This window comes from Camelina sativa, chromosome 15 (genome assembly GCF_030686135.1).
Source record: "Camelina sativa cultivar CO46 ecotype springtype chromosome 15, ASM3068613v1".
NCBI classification, from domain to species: Eukaryota; Viridiplantae; Streptophyta; class Magnoliopsida; order Brassicales; family Brassicaceae; genus Camelina; species Camelina sativa.
In genome coordinates this window covers 30,505,329-30,527,629 of record NC_141894.1, presented here as the reverse complement: position 1 = coordinate 30,527,629, position 22,301 = coordinate 30,505,329, and the positions used below count along the sequence as shown (strand labels likewise).

At 38.3% G+C, this 22,301-nt stretch overlaps 3 protein-coding genes across 9 annotated transcripts; 2 read left to right on the top strand and 1 right to left on the bottom strand.

The window, feature by feature from the left end:
• Positions 1-6,106: 6,106 nt before the first annotated feature.
• Positions 6,107-7,273, top strand: LOC104748926 (uncharacterized). Its single transcript, XM_010470503.2, has one exon. It carries the CDS (start codon positions 6,107-6,109, stop codon positions 7,271-7,273), a length of 1,167 nt encoding a protein of 388 aa, XP_010468805.2.
• An 822-nt stretch (positions 7,274-8,095) lies between these two features.
• LOC104747863 (uncharacterized) lies at positions 8,096-9,964 on the top strand. The gene is made up of 2 exons (XM_010469573.3): positions 8,096-9,082; positions 9,649-9,964. The coding sequence occupies exons 1-2, from the start codon at positions 8,168-8,170 to the stop codon at positions 9,811-9,813; spliced, it is 1,080 nt and encodes a 359-aa protein (XP_010467875.1). The 5' UTR covers positions 8,096-8,167; the 3' UTR covers positions 9,814-9,964.
• On the bottom strand, positions 9,955-17,881 carry LOC104748925 (uncharacterized). Of its 7 annotated transcripts, XM_087488872.1 has the most exons (21): positions 17,720-17,872; positions 17,381-17,419; positions 17,204-17,295; positions 16,834-17,013; positions 16,648-16,732; positions 16,445-16,563; positions 16,249-16,359; positions 16,024-16,149; positions 15,771-15,901; positions 15,610-15,697; positions 15,080-15,275; positions 14,913-14,978; positions 14,709-14,752; positions 14,215-14,634; positions 13,701-13,879; positions 11,338-12,976; positions 11,152-11,206; positions 10,959-11,062; positions 10,684-10,774; positions 10,411-10,458; positions 9,955-10,310 (listed from the first exon to the last, which is right to left on the bottom strand). In XM_087488872.1, exons 16-21 carry the CDS (start codon positions 12,852-12,854, stop codon positions 10,230-10,232), a joined length of 1,896 nt encoding a protein of 631 aa, XP_087344998.1. In that variant the 5' UTR covers positions 12,855-12,976; positions 13,701-13,879; positions 14,215-14,634; positions 14,709-14,752; positions 14,913-14,978; positions 15,080-15,275; positions 15,610-15,697; positions 15,771-15,901; positions 16,024-16,149; positions 16,249-16,359; positions 16,445-16,563; positions 16,648-16,732; positions 16,834-17,013; positions 17,204-17,295; positions 17,381-17,419; positions 17,720-17,872; the 3' UTR covers positions 9,955-10,229. The 7 variants fall into 7 exon arrangements, with proteins under 7 accessions (XP_087344998.1, XP_087344997.1, XP_087344996.1 ...); XM_087488871.1 differs by having other exon boundaries at positions 13,701-13,892; positions 16,024-16,154; positions 16,445-16,732; XM_087488870.1 differs by having other exon boundaries at positions 15,610-15,673; positions 16,249-16,732; positions 17,720-17,881.
• Between the last annotated feature and the right edge of the window lie 4,420 nt (positions 17,882-22,301).

Genomic DNA, 22,301 nt, shown 5'->3' with positions numbered 1-22,301 from the left:
TTATAGAAAATGTATAATATCGTTGGAATTCATGCTTGCCAAACGTTTTGATACATGTTCCATTTTACGTATTGATTATCTTGTCTTGGTTGTGTATCTTGTATATGATGTTCAGTCGAACAAATCCATGTCATCTGGAGTTCATGCTTGCCAAAAAAATCTACGTAAATTTTCTTTTTATCCAAATTATAAGATTTAGATAAGTAATAAAATGGTGGGCACAAAGTTATAAAATGCGAAACAAAGAAATATTTAATATTCCATTTCTAAGAATATATAAACATGATGATGAATCTCATGCATCTTACCAAGAGAAAATTATATACATTGATAAGAAGACAAAAAGATTCATCTTATATATTTGTTATCATATTAAACTTAACTTAGTTAGAAAAAAGTATGAGAATACTACTAACCATACGAAAAAATTATCAGGCAAAAAATTAAAGCATAATATCTTGAACATGACAATAATTATTGAGGACGATGGCGACTCTAGGGTTTTGACCCTGCGATGAGCGTTACTTTTAGATTGATCAATGTTCCGGGTTGGTTTTTTCTGGATGGTAAGCAAGGGACTCCGGCTAGAAAGATCGTGTTTGGCGGAGACTTTTTAGGGATTGGGTCGCTATTGAAGTTTTGGTATCAAGGGGATTTCAGGGGATTTCGATCTAGGGTTTTGGGTATCTTGGATTTAATTGAGTTGGGATCTGCGGGATGGCCTCTATACGAATCTTGGATTCGAGGAGAAGCTTTCGGGATCTACGATTTGGAGATGATTTTCTTTCCCTTCGTTTTATTGAGCGATGTGGGTTTGGTGTTTTCCCGAGATTCTCTGAGCTATGATTGGGGGATTCTCGTTGGGGCGGTGGTGGTTATTTTGGGCGAAGGTCTGTATGCGGGATACATAGAATCGTTTTGGGATTTTCCTGAGATTTTGCGGGATGCGATGGGAAGATCAATCGAGTTCATTTGTTTGAATGCTTCTTCAGTTTGGAGACTACTATGGAAAGGATTTATTGGATTGCTGTTGGGTGTTCACTCTGTGATACGATGGGATCAGGTCACGGTTTATGGGGATAGTGTGGTTAATAATGTCAGGGTTCTTGTCATCGCAGAGATTTGGTGTTTTCTCCTGGTGATACGATTCGCGTGGATTCTGTTACTTTTAAGGATCAGGTTTCATTGTGCTACTTGGTTGTTATTTGGTTTTAAAGATGGGGGATTCTTCTGTCTGATGGCTATCATGGATTTAGTTTACTCTTTTGCAAAGATCAGGTTTATTCGGGAGATTGAACAGTTGATTCTGTCTTCAATTTTGGATTCTTTTGGTGTCTTTGGTCGGTTCTCTTCTCAGTATATAAAGGAGTGGGGAATTCCCGAGTTGAATCACATTTCATCTTTCTCTGCTTTCTCACTTTTTTCTGCGGTTATTCTACTTTGGTTTCTCTTTCGTTGGAGAGGGCGGGCGATGATGTCACAAGCAGGGCTTATGGGGAAGGGTTTGGCGGGTTCATCAGAAGGTGAGGCCAAGCCAAGGCGCAGAATCAAGATATCTTATTTTGATAATTCTGCTCTAATTGCTGGCTATTCCAAAACGGTGGTGGGGAGGTGTTTTAATCCAAAGTTGCAAGATATGAAGTCTCTGTTGGTGGTGTTGCCTCGCATATGGCAGGTGGAGGGGAGAGTTGCTGGTGCGGACCTTGGATCAGGCAAGTTTCAGTTTGATTTCGACGAAGAGGCAGATATTATTGATGTTTTGTCTAAGGAGCCTTATCACTTTGATTCATGGATGGTGTCTTTGGTGAGGTGGACACCAGTGGTGGATCCCAATTATCCATCATCTCTGAAATTTTGGGTCCGGGTTGCCGATGTTCCCATTCAGTTTTGGGCTGAACCTACCTTCAGGGATATCGGGTCGGATTTGGGGGTGGTCGAGGCTGTTGATGCTGACAGAGGGAGGGTGCAAGTGACAATAGACGGGCTCAAACCTCTCTGTTTTGAGACGGATATAGAGTTCTTTAATGGGCAAGTTACGGTGGTGAAATTGTTTTATGAGAGGTTGCACGGTTGGTGTAAAAAGTGTAATAGTCTGTGCCATGCGGAGGATGTTTGTCCTCTGATGAAGGGGAAGGGTGTGTCTCGCAGTTCTTTCCCGGAGGAGCGGATAGAACCGGATCAGTTTTTGAGTTATAAGGGGGCAGTCCTGGCTGATGCGAGAAGGGGTTCTTCTTCTGGTAATCACTCTAGGAGTCACCATCATGGGGCTCAGTATGGGGGTTCCAAACCCAGGATGGATCCTCCCTCAGGGTCTTCGACACACAGGAAGGGTTCGTCCAAGGGGTCTGCTGGTTTGCAGGAGAATAAAGGAAGGCAAGGTCTTTCTCGGGGACAGTCTCGTCAGCAATTTGTTCCGGTCATGCCACCGGTTCAAGAGGAGGTAGGGGAGGCAGAGGTGAGTCTTTCACAGCGGAATTCAGCTAAGAAGGCTTTATTTCAAGATCCTCCAGTGGAGGATGGGGCTATGAGTGGTACTGGTATGGAGGAGGGTCTCTGCGAAGAAGGTCAGATTGTTGATGCTCCAACTGGGGCAGGGGGGATTGCCATGGTCACGGGCGATGGCAATGTAGTACAGGTGGAGACTGTTGGAGTGCATGAAGGTTTTTTGTCTGGTGGTTCTACTGCAGTTATGGGGGAGGAGGTTGTCTCGGGTGCCCCTGCTGCTGAGGCTTTCTCGAAAAAGGCCCTAGGTGAGGCTATCTCGGCTGTGCAGGTCCCTTCTACTGAAAGTTTGGGGCTGCATGCTTCTGCTGGTCCTGTTTCGGAACCCATGGTGGTGGAAGAGACTGTGGGGGAGTTTTTTGATGTGGAGGAAGACAATTTGCTGGCTGAAGAGGGGGAGGATAAGGAACGGTTGGACTCGGATGTTGCAGATGAGGGGGTGTTTGGTATGTTGGGTAGCGATTCTCAGATTGCACAAGGTGATAAAGGCAAAAAGGGGAAAGGGCACTTGGTTCTTAGGGGGGTCAGCACGAAAAAGCGGAATGCTGCTCTCCTTTTGTCTCCACGACGCCGTCCTCCTCCAGCTGGTTCAAATCTTGGGGACAATGATCATCCTCTTAAGGCTCAGGAAGGGGCTAAGGGAGGTCACGGTGGGTCCAAACCACCAAAACCGATGGTTTTTAAATGAATGTCTTGAGTTGGAACTGTCAAGGTCTCGGGAACAAGGCCACTATCGGAAATCTACGGGACTTATGGAATAAGCATAGGCCGGACTTTTTATTTCTTATGGAAACTAAGCAATGTTTTTCTTTTTTGGATCAATTTGTAGGCCATTTTGGTTATAAAAATTTAAAAACTGTGGAACCAGTTGGTTGTAGTGGAGGGTTGGCCCTCTTTTATAATAAAGAAGTTTTTGATGTGTCAATTTTATATGAGTCCAACCGTTTAATTGATGTCGAGGCTGTCTATAAAGGTCGTGTTATTCGTTTAACTTTTATTTATGGGGATCCGGTTCCAAAAAATAGGGATCTTGTGTGGGAAAGATTATTGAGGATTAGTTCGGCTCGGTCGACTCCTTGGTTCATTGTAGGAGATCTTAACGAGTTAACAGGAAATCATGAGAAGAGAGGAGGGAAGCTCCGTCATGCTTCTTCCTTTCTCTCTTTTAATGGGATGATTCGGGATTGTGGTTTTTTGGAATTCCGTATCTTGGAGATTGTTTATCTGGGAAGGGTTGGCGTGATAAAAAGCCAATTCGTTGCCGGTTGGATAGGACTCTGGGTAAGGAAGACTGGCACGATTTGTTTCCGGATACGGTTACGGAATATTTACCAAGGATCGCCTCGGATCACGCCCTGCTTTTAGTGAGTATAGGTGCCAAACGACCGCGAGGGCGACGTACCTTTATGTTTGATCGTCGTTGGGTCGGTAAGGATGGTCTGATGGAGACTATTTCATAGGGTTGGAATGGGGGACAAGAGGCGGGTCCGACAACTTTTGTGGACAAGATTGTCAATTGCCGACGAGCTATTTCTCATTGGCGTAAAACGCAAGTTCCTTTCGGCCGGGATACTATTGAGGACCTTAAGCGCCAATTGGCTGTGGCTCAAGCGGATGATGCGGTTTCTTCGGAGGTCATTACTGATTTAACCACACGTCTGCGGGATGCCTATAATGATGAGGAAATTTATTGGTATCAGAAAAGTCGTAACCGATGGATGCGGGTGGGAGATAAAAACACAAAGTATTTTCAAGCTCAAACAAAGCAGAGACGGGCTCGGAACCGAATTACTGGCCTTTTTGATAAAAATAATGTTTGGTCCACAGAGGATGACGATATTTGCACGGTGGCAGTATCGTCTTTTGAGGATTTGTTTACTTCTATTAATCCGTCAAATTTTGAGGAGGCCCTCCGTGAGGTACAGATGGTAATAACGGATGAGGTAAATGCGAGTTTAATGGTACCGGCAACGGAGGCGGAGGTCCGTAAAGCTTTAATTCTGATGTCCCCGGATAAGGCCCCTGGGCCGGATTGGATGACTGCTTTGTTTTACCAGAAGGCATGGAGGGTGGTTAAAGAGGATCTGGTGGCTATGGTAAACCAGTTTTTTGTAGAGGGGGTTTTCGATAAAAGTTTGAATAGGACGCATATCTGTTTAATTCCGAAGGTGGCCAAACCAACCAGAATGGCGGAGATGCGGCCTATTAATCTGTGTAATGTGGGGTATAAGCTTATTTCAAAAATAATGTGTCAACGATTAAAAATAGTGTTACCTGAGCTTATTTCGGAAACGCAATCCGCTTTTGTTCCAGGAAGTTTGATTTCGGATAACATCCTGATTGCTCAGGAGATGTTTCATGGTTTGAGGACGAATCCTTCCTGCAAAGGTAAATTTATGGCAATTAAACAGATATGAGTAAGGCGTATGATCGGGTGGAATGGGGTTTTATTGAGGCGCTGTTACGGAAAATGGGTTTTGGGGAGATATGGATTTCCAGAATTATGTTTTGTGTAACTTCTGTTGAATACAAGGTCCTTCTCAATGGGCAACCCAATGGTAGGATTGTCCCAGAGCGGGGTTTAAGGCAGGGTGATCCGTTGTCCCCTTATTTGTTTATTTTGTGCACGGAAGTCTTAGTGGCAAATATCCGGAGGGCAGAGCGGGAAAAACTGATCACAGGGATTAAAGTTGCGAATAAGTGTCCCCCAATTACGCATTTGTTATTTGCGGATGACAGTCTATTTTTCTGCAAGGTTGATAGGGATCAATGTGGGGTCATTTTGGATATTTTAAAACAATATGAGGCAGTCTTAGGCCAGCAAATTAATTTTGCTAAATCTTCAATCCAATTTGGTCATAAGGTGGATGATGCTGTACGGACGGAGATGCAGGGGGTTGTGGGGATTACGAATTTGGGTGGTATGGGATCATATCTAGGGTTACCGGAGAGTCTGGGTGGGTCCAAGACAAAGGTTTTCTCTTTTGTTCGGGATCGCCTTCAGGGTCAAACGACGGGTTGGACAGCGAAACTTCTCTCAAAAGGGGGAAAAGAGGTGATGATCAAGTCGGTAGCTACGGCGGTCCCGACTTTTGTAATGTCGTGCTTCCGTCTACCGAAAACTATAACGTCCAAACTCACGAGTGCGGTGGCAAATTTCTGGTGGAGTTCCTTAGGACAGTCTGGGTGGATGCATTGGTTAGCTTGGGATAAACTCTGTTGTAGTAAGCAATCGGGGGGCTTGGGTTTTAGGAATGTTGACTCTTTTAATTCCGCCTTGTTGGCAAAGCAGTTGTGGCGGCTGATTGACGCCCCGGATACTTTGTTTGCTCAGGTTTTCTAAGGTAGGTACTATCGCAATTCCAATCCTTTGGAACCGATACGATCTTATTCTCCTTCCTATGGGTGGAAAAGTATTATTTCTGCTCGATCTTTGGTTAATAAAGGGCTTATTTTACGGGTTGGTTCGGGGGAGACCATTTCAGTTTGGACGGACCCCTGGGTACCGGCTCAATCCCCAAGACCAGCGACCAACAAGGGTCTTTTTAAGGATCCTTCTCTTAAAATCTCTCATTTAATTGATTGTAACACAAATTCTTGGCGTATGGATATTCTCAAGGAACATTTTGCCCCGGAAGATGTTGATCTGATAGGGGCCATTCCTTTAGGAAGTACCCGGCTACCCGATTCCATGGGTTGGCATTTTACAAAATCTGGTAAGTATACTGTTAAGTCTGGGTATGATACGGAACGGTCTGCAAGTTCACAGGCTACTACGGTCCCTCGTGTGGGTCCAGAGATTACTCCCCTTTTGGCAGGTGTCTGGGGTGTTTTCTGTCCACCGAAAATAAGACACTTTATGTGGCAGGTTTTGACAGGATGTATTGCGGTTTCGTCTAATCTGCGGCGTCGCGGAATAGCGTGTGATTCTAGGTGTGTCCGATGTGGGGCTGAGGAGGAAACGATTAATCATGCTCTTTTCCGGTGCCCACCGGCTAGGCAGGTGTGGGCTCTAGCTCATGTCCCTGTAGGTTCGGTTTCTTTCCCGACGGAGTCTGTATACGCTAATATGGATCATTTTTTGGGTCATGCAAATCTGGGATCACAGACGGTCGCTTTCCCGTGGATTATGTGGTATATTTGGAAAGCAAGAAACGCTTGTGTCTTTGAGAATGTTATGGATAATCCCCTGGAAGTAGTACGTTTGACGGAGGGCGAGGCATCTGTCTGGATGCAGGCTCAGGTGGAAGTTGAGGATGGGGACCAATCTCATACTTCACCAGTTCCTAATTCTCGACAGAGGGGGCCCATACGTTCCCTTCGTCTCTCTTTCACAGGTTATCGGTGTTTTGTTGATGGCTCTTGGAAAGAGTCGGACACTTATGCAGGTGCAGGTTGGGTTTGTTCTACCCCTCACTCGGGGTCAGATATGGGAGCTACCAATTTCCGACGCAGTTTATCTCCATTACATGCTGAAGTAGAAGCTTTTATTTGGGCTATGCGGTGCATGATTGGACACGACTACCGGGACGTGGCTTTCTATACGGACTGTTCTGATCTGGTGAAGATGGTGTCTTCTCCTCTTGACTGGCCGGCTTTTACAACCTACCTCGAAGATATCAAGATAGACCAAGCGGAGTTCTCTTCCTTCTCTCTATCTTTTGTTCCCCGTAGTTCGAACGTCAAAGCGGATTCCATGGCTCGTCAAGCGAGACTCTCTCCGCAGCATATTCTTTTCGTGAACTCGTTTCCCCCAAATTGGCTCATCTGAGCTGATTCTATTTTTGTTGTAAAAAAAAAAAAAACAATAATTATTGATATGTTTGCGTTGTTTAGAATAAGCTACACAATAGATTAGTATACTAACAAACATACGACATAAAATATGAATGTTCTTATAACAAAAAAGTAAACAAAAACGGTTTTGTTTGGTTTGATAATAAGCTGTTTTATACAAAAGTTCTCAGAAGAAACAATGATATGTGATATTTAGTTTGCTAATAAGATGATATATATAGATGTCATACACAATTAGGTTAGTTTTGATTTCGAATCAAAAATATGTTTGTGAGAAAGCCATATTTATAATCATTTGCTATAATTAAGAAACGAATTAAATTAGAATATATGTGTAATATTCTGTATTAATTGTTTAAATTAAGTGTTTTCCATATGTAGTCATTCGAATTTATAAGCATAGTTTTGTTTAGGAAAATTATAAAAATCTGAAATAAATAATGATTTGGTAATATTGATTATCTTTTCCATAAATATATCAAATTATATAACCAAATTAAATATGTTTATATTGTATATGCAATTTCGTATTTAATAGCTCGATTTCTAATTCATTTTTTAAATTAACTATTGTTTTCGATTTTTAGGTTTATATCCATATCCAACAAATAATCCGATTTTCAAGTATCCAAATGTTAATTTCGGGTTTTTTTTTTAATTTTGATCCGAACCATAATCAATTTTGTACGGATTAATCCGTATGGTTTACGGAATTTTTGAACCGTATATTTACCGTGACTTCACACAAATGGGCTTTTATAAAAGGGCCTTAAAGCTTTCCTAAAAAACCCATCTAGACACGAGAAATACCCCAACATATATATCTCGGCGACGGCAAACTCTTTCTCTCTCTATCTCTCCTTCGACAATGGACTCTCTGGTCGCGAGTTACGCTTCGTCGGACGAAGACGAGGAACCTCAACCCCGTAGAGGAGCTTTCACCTCGAATTCTTCAGTACCTTCTTCTTCTTCTTCGTCTCTATTCTCAGTTAGTCCTCAACCTAAAGAAGTCAGATCTTCCGAAGATGGTGATTTCGGTTCATCTTCCTCTCGAGTAAAATCATCTCCGTTCCTCTCCTCTCTCCCACCTCCTAAATCCTCAATTTCACGGCAACAAGGTCCGGCTCCGTCGTCAATCACGAAACGCGTCGTTCAGATCAGGCTTCCGGTAAACCCTAGACCGAGCCATCTCGATGATGAAGACGATGATGAAGAAGAAGAAGAGAAAGCGAGGAAGAAGCGTAAGCAGATGGAAGCTGCATCCTTATCTCACGATTCATCAGTCAGATCGTTCTTATCCGCCATGCCTGCACCTAAAAGCTCGCAAACACTCGGCGCTCTTCCTTCATTGGGATCAGGATCAGGTCGAAGATCGAATCTCGAAACGGAAACACCTGCAATTGCAATCGCTCAAACGGCGGAATCAGGTAGCATTGATCAAAACCAGAGTTATGAATCGGTAAGCCATAGTAATAGCGAAACTGAACAAATCGCTGGAGTAGATAACTATTATGCTGCTGGTGGTTATGAAACGAATCCTAGTGCTAGTGTGGGATATGATGGTAGTAGCTATGGAGGTAATACTTGGAACGGTGGTGGGTATGAGGCGACAACGGGATTGCCCGAAGCGGTTGTAGCTATGGATAGTGGTGCTAGGAGAGGAAGGAGAGGGAGGAATCAGATGCCAGAGATGGTTGAGGTTAAGCAAGATGAGCTTATGAAGAATAGGCCAAGAGTTGATCAGGTTAAATCTACTGGAATCGCTTTTGGACCCGCGTATCAGGTTTGTTTACCTTTCTTACTCTTGCTTTGGATTTGTTTTGGCTGCAAGAACTTGGGAGTTGTCTCTAGGGTCTGTAGTTTCCTCTGGTTCTTTAAATCTGAAGCTTTTTCTCATAGGAGCATATTGAGTGATAGATAAGCCTGAAATTGAATAGGTAAAAAGTAAAGAGTAGGAGTTGTGAATTTAGCTCCTGTATGTGGCTGCCATTGTTAAGTTTGTTCTGTCTTGCTTCAAAATTTCTATGGAACAGCTTGCAAGTTGCCTCTAGGGTCTCTTATTACTCTTGTTGTGTAAATTTAAACCCTTCTCTTGTAGGAGAATCCCATTAGAGAGAGCATATTAGGTATTTTGGAAATGCTCAATATTTAACCCCCAGGAGAAAATAGAATATGATTTTCAGATTGACTCTTGTTTGGGATGCCATCATTGTCAAGTTTTGCTGCAAATTTTTTGTGTGGATATAGGAATTGAGCTACTAGCAAATTTATTGTATGTCTCTCACAGAGAAGACTTGAATTCTTGGTATATTCTTCTAAATGTTGTCTTTGTTCACATTTGTCTTGCAGCCAGCAACATCTTCATCTAAAGGGAAAGTGTCAAAGCTTCACAAGAGGAAGCATCAAATCACTGCATTATTCATGGACATGAAGCACAAAGAGACCGAGTTGACTGAGAGACGTTCTAGAGGATTGCTCACAAAAGCCGAGACACAAGCGAAATACGGATGGTGATTTCCCGCTATTTGTTGCTCCCATTTTGTGATATTGGCTACATACTTTCTGTAACTCACATTGTGTAATATTTTTTTCTTTTACTATCTTCCAAGATGCATGGTTTGAATGTAATACTCATTTTTCTTAATCACAGCAGAATGCTTTTTAACTCGCAAGCTTATTTTGTTGCATTCAAGATAATTCCCACATTAACCAAGAACCTGAACCAAAATACGAACGTTCTATTCACTACCCCTGTTTTGGGAGCTAACAAACAAGATCTGAACCTAATTAATCTTTTATAAAGAAACTTGACATCCTTAAGTTTTGCAAGTGATACAAAACTCAGCGGTGCTTCACAAAAAATATTCTCATTGTACCTTTCTAGTTTCTAGGGTGTCTAATCCAAAAGCATATGCATTTGATTGCATCCATCAAGATTTTCCTTTGTTACGTGATTTATTTCGACTCTTCGGTCCTATCTTTCGCTTTTTGGCATCTGAACGAGGTCTAAGCTGCAGAGGTTAGTGACCATTCAGTATTAGATCCTTGATGAGAACGGAAGACTATAACAAGGATTATTAGATCAAACAAGCAATGAGAAAGATAACAAACCATCTTGATGTACTTGAGTTGTTTAAGGATCTCACTCGTCTCCAGTTCCTGAAGAAATGAAACAAAAGATGCAGTGTAAACTTCGATGATGTTTTGGAGTATGTAGAAATCTGTTCAAGAATCCAAATGACAAGTCGAGAAAAATGAAGCAAGACTGTTCGAGAATTTCTCACTGCTTTCAACAAGTACTAGACTCTTATGGCTGCTAACTTTTCAAACTCGGAAGGATTTTTCTTTGAGGAAAAGAAAATAGTTGTAAAGAGAGTTTCTGACCTGAGGGACGGCACAGTCAGCACGTGATGGATCCCAAAAGACGCAGCAGAAGCATTCCCAGTCTTTGGTTTGTACCTCTGAACGAGGGGCCCTATGCATATCCAGTCAAATTAAGCATATTGAGTAATTCGTTTTACACCAGTGGTTGAATTATAGATATGAGACAAGGAAGAAGGTATTGGTGAGAATCCCGATGAGAAGGCAATAGATAGCAAGATCCATTCAAGACGAGAGCATAAGCCAAAAACTGGAACATACAAAATTGTTTTACCTACCTTCGCCACTTTCCGCAAATATTTCCATTACTATTTTCCTCCCTGCACTGAAGCCAATTTACTGCAGAACATTGTTTCTTACTATTCTTGGCCTTCTTGAGATCCTGCAAAGAAAGAAGAATGGCAGCTATCTGAATCCAGCCAACTCTATGACAACTTATATGTATGCTTATTTGCTATACTGAGAGCTTACATGCATGTATTTTGACTCATCAATCTCCAAGGGTTCACCAACAAAAGAAGTATCACTGCATTGAGATCAAAACGTATTTGAATGACAGTCAAATAAAAACAACACTCATTTACCAGTAGACAGACATCTTTGTTACTACAATAGGACTTAAAAATTCAAAGGACTGTTGATTATCGAAGTGCATACCTCATTGTTGGACCTGACCAGTCTGGAACATCTGCTTGAAACTCTTTTCCTATTCGAATTCCTATTACATATGGTACTGTAACTCTCCATTTCCGTTCCCGTGAAATTCTTCTCTTAATCTTGGTCTTTGATGACTTATTTTTCAAACAGGATGGACAAAGCCAGTCATCTATCTTTGCAACTTCTTTCCTTCGAACACCACAGCAGCGTGTATGATATGCTTCTTCACATTCATCACAAATTAGCATTTTTTCAACAGTTCCTGGCTCATCACAATGTTTACACTGCCTGAAAGGGCTGCTGCTACTGTCGGTATCTGTCTCAGACACCCCAGCATCAGAGGAATAGCAATCATCTTCCCCAGTTTTACTGGAACTTGAATCAAGTTCAGAACTAGATTTCCATGACGAACAGTTGACATTTGTTCCATCAGAAGAACATCTCACTTTGGTAACTTGGGTATCGTCTACAAGTTCTAGCGAGCTGGCAATAGGAAGTTGATTACCATTATTCTTAATTTCGCTTGGGTCAGGTCTAGCAAAAGGTCCTCTGAATTTGAACTTTTTCCGAGTATAAACTAGAAAGCCATTAACCCGGACACCAATAGATTTCTCTCTTCGCTTTCTCCGGCTGTACACAAGCAACACATCAGATGTATCTCCATTTCTCTTGGTTTTCCTAATATGACTTTCAGTCAAAATACCATTAGATTTCACTAACTGCGTGCTCTGGCTGTAAACAGGTTGATGACCACTTTGCTTGATTTCTCCAGGGTTAAGTCCAGTAAACGTAGTATCAGCTTTAGCAATCTGCCCCCTTTGGCTACATGCAGAAGAGTCAGCTTGGTCACATCTTATCTTGGTTCCTCCAGTGACATGTGAGCTAAAACTACAACTATTAAATTTCACTCTACCTTTTTTTCTGCTATACACAAGACAATTATCTGATCGATTGCCTCTTCTCCTGGTTTCTCCACAGCTATGCTCAGAGACAAAAGCATCATCACGCCCATCAGCCCTTATCGTAGTTTCTCCAGTAAAAGTACAACTGGATTTCCCTCTCCTTTTTTTCCGGCTATAGACAAGACAGTTGTTGAAGCGATCTTTCCTTTTTGTGCTTTCTTCAGGGTTATGTAAAGAGACATCAGAGTCATCAAGAGAATCATCCTGTTTCACGTTCTTCCCTAGGTTAGGTTCCGCAGTTCCCCCAGGTTTTAAGCTCCTGTTCCTTCGACGATACACAAGAGAAGTCAGGGCCTTTTCCGATACCTTGTGCCTAACAGATGTCTCTGGACGACTTACTTGATGTTTTGGATGTTTTGATTCATCAAGATTCATTGCATCAGTGACTGGAACAGCTTTAAGAAAGCTTACTTGAGACTGTTCGGGAATTTTGTGGATCATCTGATAAGTTTCAGCAAGCGACGCCCAATCATATGCAGCAAATGGGTCTTGATACTCGGATACGTTCAGTAGACTAGTTTCAACAGAAGAGCTGAACGAACTTTCCACCAACATGTTTTCGTGATAAACACAAAAAGTAGCTGAAGCACATTACTTTTCTAAGTAGCAATGAATCTGTTGGTCAAATTCTTCATGTAGTCCCTCTGGAATGGTAGAGTTCATATGCCTCTGATCTCCTAAAAGTCGTAAACAAAACATGGAGCAGAGTCAATATGAGAAAAAAAGCAAATCCAATGATTACCATAACGAAGAAACGGCAAGTTCTCATTCCAGTGACTTATCAGGCACCCAAAAGGGATGCTCTCCTAATTCTCATATCCAATCTCACTAAGTTGGTCCTTCTATTGACAAATTCAATTCAGAAAAACCTAATAATCCTCAATAAGTTCGTAGTACAGGATATTCATAGATGCTATTAAAATCCAAAATCCACCACCCAAGTTTAGAAAACCACAGAGATTCAGATCTAACGTGACTCAAATCTGGAAACCCGTGTACCCAAATCTAACGTAATTCAAGCTAGACATATCTACAGCATCTTAAATCCAGGTTGCATAGAAACCATTGTGAAGCAAGTAAATTTCTCTTCCTAAGCTAAAATCTAATTCCCAATCTCAACAACCTCTGAAACAAATTTCAATCTTTCAGTCATACGTATCCTGAGAATTTATAACAAAACAGACTCTCGTTCTTCTGAAAACCCTAGAACACAATCAAACCATCGGAGACTAAACACCGAAAATACAATTCCACTAAATCCACAAACGTTTCACATACCTAACAAATCATAGCCAAATCCAGAACACAACAACAAACAATACAATGAGCAGCAGAGATACACACATATACACACAAGTATCGTACAATAAGAAGAACACAATGAACAAATTCGCAATTTACCAGATGACTACGGAGAGAGCAACACCTTCGTTGGGCTTTACTTGTGGCGTTTCTTCTGAGCTTTTAGCCTCACTCCCAACACTAACCCAAGTTTCGCTCTTTCTCTTCTCTCTCTATCGCCCTCTCTCTCTCTTTCTCTCTCTCTGACTCGCTGCTAAAACAACTTTTTTTTGGTTTTCCTGTGGAAATATTCTGTTGAAATATATAAACTTCAAAAATCTAATTTATAATTAAAATGGTCAGATTTTTTTTTTCTTGTGTAAAAAGGGTCTGTTATATTTTTTAGTTTCTTGCATTCTTATTCCTGAATCTGATTTTTAAAACCCAAAATTAAAAGCTATAGGAATGAAGAAACACAAAACATTTATACATTTACATGCATAGGTGTTGAACAGTACAACAAAGTTACATCTGTTCAATGGACTTGTTAGTTGTTACTTCCAATATGATCAATACATATGATTCCCACAAGAAGCTCAAATTGTTCTCTTGGACCTAAAACAAGAAGACTTGCCTAAGAGTTTCCTGGATTTTCTATGTTCTAAGTCTCGATGGCATGATCTTTCAGGTCCAAGCAAAGCTTCGAAGCCAGTTCTCCTCCTCTTGTTTCTTTGTCTTCTAAGCTCATATCGTTGTTCAATCTCGTCAAGGGCCAAAACTCAGACAATGACAAATATGTGACATTTTAGAAGTTGCAGAAAGAATGCGCCTACTAACGGGAGTAACAGCAATGCAATGGTCAGACAGAAGATGAGAGAAGTACTAATTCGTGCTTTCAACAGAAATAGTGACACTTACCTGCTGTGTTCTTTACCTTTGATTCCGAGGTAACATCATATTGATAGTTTCCGGGCCCTTTTAGTTTGAGTGTGAAGCAGTCTCATTTGCAAAATCTTGAAGTTGCTTAATCACAGTCATGTTTTCGTTGATTGTCCTAGCCAGAGAATGCCCAAGTAGAGTGAGGTTCTTGAGAGAAACCTTGTTTAGATATCTTAGACCCCACCTTACCTTCCTACTCCTCAATGTCAGATGTTGATGCACCATTTACTGACCTGACAATGGAATTTAAGGAAATGATTACCGACAACAGAGCTTATGAAGAACTGATATACTTGAATGAGGATGTTATAGCCTAACTCGTTCTAACTTTGGATGCTGCTGGATACCTATAAGGCTATAACAATTAGAAACAAGTACTTTTCTCAAGGTTACCTTCTTTAGTTCAAAATCCAACTTTTATGAAACAATGTCCCTCATGGTCTGCAAACATCTGATGTACTGCTACATAATGCCAGCCGTTAGAAGATTTTAGACCCAGAAATCAGATATTTTATTATAAACTAAATAAGAGATTAGATAATAGGAAGCAGATGTTAGACCTTAGCAACACCACTGGGGAGTCTGAAAATCGAACTTATATCTTCATCTTCTACAGAAAGTCTTTCCTCTCTCCTCTGGCGTTTCTCCATCTGGGTCTCTCTAACTACTTTTGCACATATTTGTATCTGATACTTACACCTCAGTCTTTGTCTTCAAAAATCTGCTCATGTAGAGACAGTCCTTTCTAAATACCTCCTAATACAATCATAAGATGGAACAGTTAGACCAATAGTGTTGCAAAAAGTTTGAATTGGAATCCTTATCTAACGAGAAGGTGGTCTTGTGAGTATGAAAGGGTAAAACAACTTATCATTACCATTGGGAACTACTACTAACTTTGTTAATAAAGAAACAACACTGTCATGCTGTTTTATGCTTAAACTACTACCCTATGGAGAATCTAGAAAGTAGTTTCTTCTACTCTGTCCTTCAAGTAGATCAATAAATTCTTCCTCAACTTTGTTCTTGAAGCAAATCACAATATTCTCTCCCCTAAACAAACAAAGGGATTAAAATCAAAGGTACTCACATATTGTAGTCCATAGCTCTCCATTGTCTTGGCCTGGATATAATTTCTTCATTTTCAGTTTCAACTGAGGGTATTCCAAATGCATGACCTTCAATTTGAAGTTCTAAATCACGGCTTACCGGATCCTATAGAAAGCGTTTACACTCTAAATCACGGCTTACCGGATCCTATAGAAAGCGTTTACACCATTAGAAGAGCCATCTTCATCGCCAGCATTTCCCAAGACACCAATGCTATTTGCGCCTTCTTTCGCTGCAGGATCATAATCACCATTTCCAGAGTCATCCCAAAGCTAATCCACATCGTCATTGAGTAACATTTCACAAGAAGAGAGTAAAAAGACTCAGAAGTAGAAGAGTAAACAGAATTCTGATATATAGAAGAAGGAACATATCTTAACTCATTTAAAGGCACCTGCGTCTTTGCTGTTTCTGTCTCTTCATTTATAGTTCTAAAAACCTCATTACGGTGGTCCTGAAACTGTGTGGCAATATCAACTGCTGCGACGCGATCTTCAAAACTCATAGGAAGGTCTGAAGTCTGAACTACAAATGTTAACATCGTGATGTAAAAAGAGAAATAACTGTGCATTATCGAAAAGAAACAGAAAACATTTTTCATCTTTGATTCTAGTAATACCTTAAATTAATGGCAACACGGTCTAGCCAGTGCTCTCGGACAGCACTTTCTTCAGGGTTAGAATTCGCAATTAGAAGTGGCTTCCATGGGTGCCTAAAGCTGATACCTTCACTTTCAACGATATTAACACCATCCATATCAATACATTGAGAAGCAACTAATTCCATCATCGAAGACACTTAATTCATCAACGTACAACACTACTCTATGGGCTTCAGCCAAAAGACCAGGTTGGATAAGAGTTGTTCCTCTTTTCACAGAATCCTCAACATCAACAGACCCAATGAGCCTTTCCTCTGTGACTCCTAGAGGAATCTGTCTAATACGAATGACAGAAAAACCAAAGTAACACAAAAACTATCTCAGAAAGGTTCTAATAGATCCTAAAACTAAATGTACCTGAATGAAAGGATATTTGACAATCTCAGTCTTAACGCTGTTATCAGCAGTGTACTCTGTTCGCTCAGCTAAGTCGTCTTCCTACCTACATGTATCATAAGAGTACAAACAAGCAGTGTATGAATTGAGAAGCGGATGTAATTCAAAGAAAAAACTTAGTTTGTTTTCAGGTTGTAAGATTCTTACTCCTCTGGAAACGCTGGGTCAGCACTATATAATGAGCCTACAACAACTTCTATAGGAGGGAGGATTTCATGTAGCCAGTAGCCCCCGTGCCATGATTGTTTTAACAGCCCCTCTACGACCTGGAAGAGCAACCCCTCCAAATTCACGATCAACCGCCAAGTTAAAGAGCAGTTCTTATGCCTCCCCACAAGAAAACAACAAACAACATTACTTGAAGCAAGCAACTTATATATTCTGTAAGGCTTTTGCATCTGGTGACAAAAAAAGCTAAGTACAAATCTCTGAAAATAAAATGAAACCAGAGAGTTTTAAGTATGAGATAGCTCAAACAAAAGGAAACACTGATACAAGGCATTGGCCAAAGGTTTACCTATTCTCTCAAGCTCCTTATTTGGTGGTCTGACCTTTTCCAATTGAACCCAAAATGACCAGAAAATATATATACATTTATGTGGAACAAACCTATAGTGGAATGTAGCAAACTGATCACCAGTATGTAACATAAACCTATAGTAGTGAATTGTTTCAGCATTGGAAGATATATTACATCTCTATTCCCGAAGAAGCCATGCATGTATCCTTTGGACTGCAATAGTTATCATGATTCGATAACATAGAAGTTAAATATCCATCTATAGCAGCCAGAAAGAATATCAAAATTCCTCATTTTTAAAAAGTAGTGATACTCTCAGCAAGTCAGGTCAATTCAATTCATGATGAATAGAGCAAAACACAGACTTTATACTATACATATACAAAGTTCATTCACACTGTTCAAAGATCATATAAAACTGTTGTTGTTGAATAATGTCTTTTTATGAAATCGTCGCTTTCTAATCCGAATCGGTAAGAAACTCAAAATTGATACAGAACTGAGATAGCTTACTTGCGCGGATCATGCTTGGTCGGTTCTGTCACTGGCCGCGGCGACCGACGAAGCTGCTCTCAATTAACGGTCAGATTTGGGTTCGTCATCGCGTCGGGTCGCGTCCAACTTTAACTTTTCAATGAAAAGTTTTCATTGCACTCTTTAAGTCTTAACGCATTTACACTTTAATCCCTGTATTTAATAACCTTTTTATATCAAACCTTAATCTATCTTCATGTTCAGTTCACAATAAAATAAAATAAAAATGTTACACTTTGATGCTTTTTTTTTTTTTTTTACACTTTGATGCTAAAATGGGTAAACCCATCCTATTTGGTATATATATATTTTTTTCGGCCAACATTTCTTATATTATTAAGAGTATGCTTACAACAGTTATACAACATTAACAAACCCAAGAATTTTTTTATTCTAGCCTCTTTTGTTAATACATCTGCAGTGCATTGCAATTTCTACCAACATATCTAAATTGATGGAGGCTATTACTCAAAGCAAGTATGTCCTCTAAATATCCTTGTACTTGTGCTATATCTTTCAAGGACAGTCTTGTTTTTGAGCTTTTTCCAAATAGGATATATAACCTTTGAGTCTCCACAAAATATTACTAGTTGGTAGTCAAGACGCTTGATATGGAGGAGAGCTTCCCTAAGTGCAAAAACTTCGGTCTCAAGAGCTGAGCTTGTGGGTGCAATTGATGAAGATCCTTTTAGAATGCGTTTTCCTTGGTCATTATGCAAAGTCCATCCGATTCCAGCTTTACTTTCATTGTTAAGCCATGACCCATCTTTATAACAGTAAAATGACGAGGGTTGGCTTAAGCCAACACAATTAGCTGAAACATGACTCTTTTCTTTCCCCTTGGTTGCATCTACATGAAGCCTTAAACCGTTATTAGCCTCCCTCCATAATTTGTAATCCATAAGGATCATATTTGGTATTTAAGATCCATCTCATACTAATTAATAAACCCAATTATACACATTTTAAATCTGAAATCTATTTAACTTCGTGCATTTATTATGACCAGTTCACACTCATCTAAGTTATACTAGGGGGTGTATTGAAACAATGATTTTGGAGAATTTAATGGGATTTAGAAAATTTGGAGTTTTTCATAGATTTTAGGTAAGTTGATAGGATTTATGGTAAAATTCTTTCAAATCCCACCTAAAACCATGAGATTTGGATTTCTGTATTTTTAACTAAACAAGTCCTCTCAAATCCTCTAGAATCTCTTAGGGTGGTGTATTGAAACAATGATTTTGGAAGATTTTATGAGATTTAGAAAATTTGGAATTTTGACAGATTTTAGGGAAGTTGATATGATTTATGGTAAAATTCTTTCAAATCCCACCTAAAACCATGAGATTTGGATTTCTGTATTTTTCACTAAACAAATCCTCTCAAACCCTCCAGAATTTCTAAAACTTATTAAAATCCAAATCTACAAACTGTTTTGAATAACAGTAGATTTTAAAGTAAATTTTTAAATGATCAGTTCAATAACAGTGAATTTCAGGAGACTTTTTAAAATACATGATTGAATAACATAGGATTTGTAACTTTAATACAAATCACCTAGAATGTCAAGTTGAATACACTCTCCTTAAACTTATTAAAATCCAGATTTTAAAGTAAATTTTTAAATTATCAGTTCAATAACAGTGGATTTCAGGAGACTTTTTAAAATTCATAATTGAATAACATATGATTTGTAACTTTTACACAAATCACTTAAAATGTCAAGTTGTAGATTTCTTAAATAGATTATTAATTATTAAATGGTCCATACTCCATAGAACTAGTTATAGAGTTGTTTTAAAATATTTTTCTTTTATGTTATGATTACTAGTTTACACTCATTTATCCTACTATATTAATTGAGAAGTACAAATATAAAACTAACCTTAAAATGTGTAAAAAATTACATTCAATTGCCATTAGAAAAAAATAATTAAGCTTAATTAACTAATTTAAATAAATATAATTAATTAAAAATAAAAAACACTCACATATCAAATATTAAAAAATTTAAAAAAATCTAAAAAAATATTTTCTCTCTCTAATAAATTATGGACGAAATTACTAATTATTTTTTCAAAAATATGTAAACCAATCATAATTTTAAAAACTAAGATTTTATATCCAAGTATACAATACAATTATTTTTAATAACTAAATTCAAAGATTTTGTTAAGTTTTCAAATTATGATTCTCCTATCACTTTTATTTTATTTTATTTACAAATTGTTTGAAATTTTCAAATAATACTTATAATTTAAAATGCATATTTTTTTCTTCATATGTTGTGATTTGAATTTTTTTAAACGAATATATATTTACTCATTGTATGAAAATGTGTGTTTTAATTTCCACATTGGCAGGTTGGTAAAACTAAATTTATATAAATGATAAATTAATAATTTTTATTTGCTCACAATTATAATATTAAAATTACTATTTTATATTTCACAAAATAATGATGCAAATACAACAAACAAACAATATAAAAGTGTAATAATACGTCAAAAATAAAATACTATAATATTTTAAAATAATTATTATTCAAATAGACTAATAGATTTACATAACAATTAAAAATAAATATTATCTCAAACAAAATAACTGTTTTTAAATAAAATAATAATTTTTATTATTATATTATAATTTTTTTTTTAAAAATGTTGACCCGTGCTTAAAGCACGGGATATATCCTAGTGTTATGTATTTTTTTAAATAAATTATTAGTTGTCCATAAAAATTGTTTTTGTATTATTTTAGAGTATCTTTCTTAATATATATATATATATATATATATATATATATTAATTATTTCTATTAATTATAACTTATCTTTTATTTAAACTAAATGTATTTTCTATTAGAATCCTAAATATTTTGATTTTGTGAAGACTTTGAGATCAAATACACCGGAAGAATTTACTTTACAATAGAAATTTCAAAAAATAATAATTTGGATGATCGAGCTAAACAACTGCTCTAGAATTAGAAGAATGGGAGATATCAAATATAGATAAAAAGGGAAAAAATCATGGAGCAAACCAATCTCATTTAGAAGATTTGAGAAAGCTGACCACTCTTTAGAAGATTGAACCATCACGACTAATTCTATACAATTTGTTTCGAACATCTAACAATATTCAAAATCTATCATGCATCTTCAAAATCAAAATAATCCTCTTATGTTAAATGGATTCCCAGTAGAGCCATATTGCCCTAGTGAGGCTCTGAGAGAATTTTTAGATTTTTGGAGAAACAGGTGGATGCAATGCGTCTGGTGCAGCTGACATCTTTCACGCAAGGGTTTGAAGACTAAATCAATGGAGAAACTATTTGGGAATAAATGCCGTGAATACTCTACCAAGATATAATAATAGAGATACAGGGATATATATGGATTGATATTTATTTAATTTCAATTAAAAAAATCTATGCCTATTAATATCATGAGAAATTTGAAATGCAAGATTGTTTTGGTGAATGAAATAAAAAGGTGAAAAAAAATTGATATCGACGAAATGAAGTCTTGAGTTTATTCACAATTATATTGAAAAAAACTCTAGATATGTTCATGTACAAATTTTTGGGATTACAAATTTATTAATGATTGACAAAGAAAATGTATATATAAATATATAATCATAATATAGTAGCCGATGCACTCTTAAATTTACACATTATGATATACAATTAAGGTGATTGGCAAAAAAAAAAATATACAATTAAGGTAGCTACAATCTCTAGTACTACACTAAAATAATCTAGTATTTATACATCGATTAAATGTATTATATTGAAAAATAAAAAAAAATTAACAAAAGATATTATCTTACTTTGCATAGATATCATTATCTTTATCTTGATTAATTTGGTTCGAACAAGAAATTCTTAAATTACCATTATAATGTCGGAGTCCGGGAAATATATGATTTGGGTTTGAAGGAGCTTCCATGGCTTATGGAGTTAGGTCTTGGTCGTTAGAGAACAAAGGTGGAGCTCAAGAGTGTGGGGTTAAAGTTAAGTCGGTGAATCAGGAGGGCTCATCAGAGAAGTGTTTTTGTGGCTGAACGGAAGAAAATATTCCAGTCAACCTCTCTTGTTATTCAGTCGCTATGGGTGGTTGGTTGTGCGACTCAGTAACTGGATGAGGTGATGTTTGGGATAAGTGTTTAAGTGGCTTGTTCGGGTGGATCACGAAGTGGTGGTCAGTTGGAAGAGGAATTGGAGTCTATGAATATAAGATGCTTGTGGAGCAGAACTACGTTTGTATGATTGCTTCTGTATATAGTGAAAAGAGTTAGTTGGTAGTTGCAGAATATGAGTTAGTTGGATTTAGCTAGTATTTGTGAAAGTTTTTGTAAAGAGCGATTGACACTGGTTGTCTCGCCAGAATTATGGGATTATGGTGGGATTGTTTCCGGTGTGTCCTGTGTGAGTATTAGGAATCTAGATGCGGTCATCTCAACCGTAAACATTACTTCCAGTGGGAGATAGATAAACTTCCTTATCTCATGTTTTATATAAGGGAAAGTATGATCAATGTGATCTCTCTGTATCC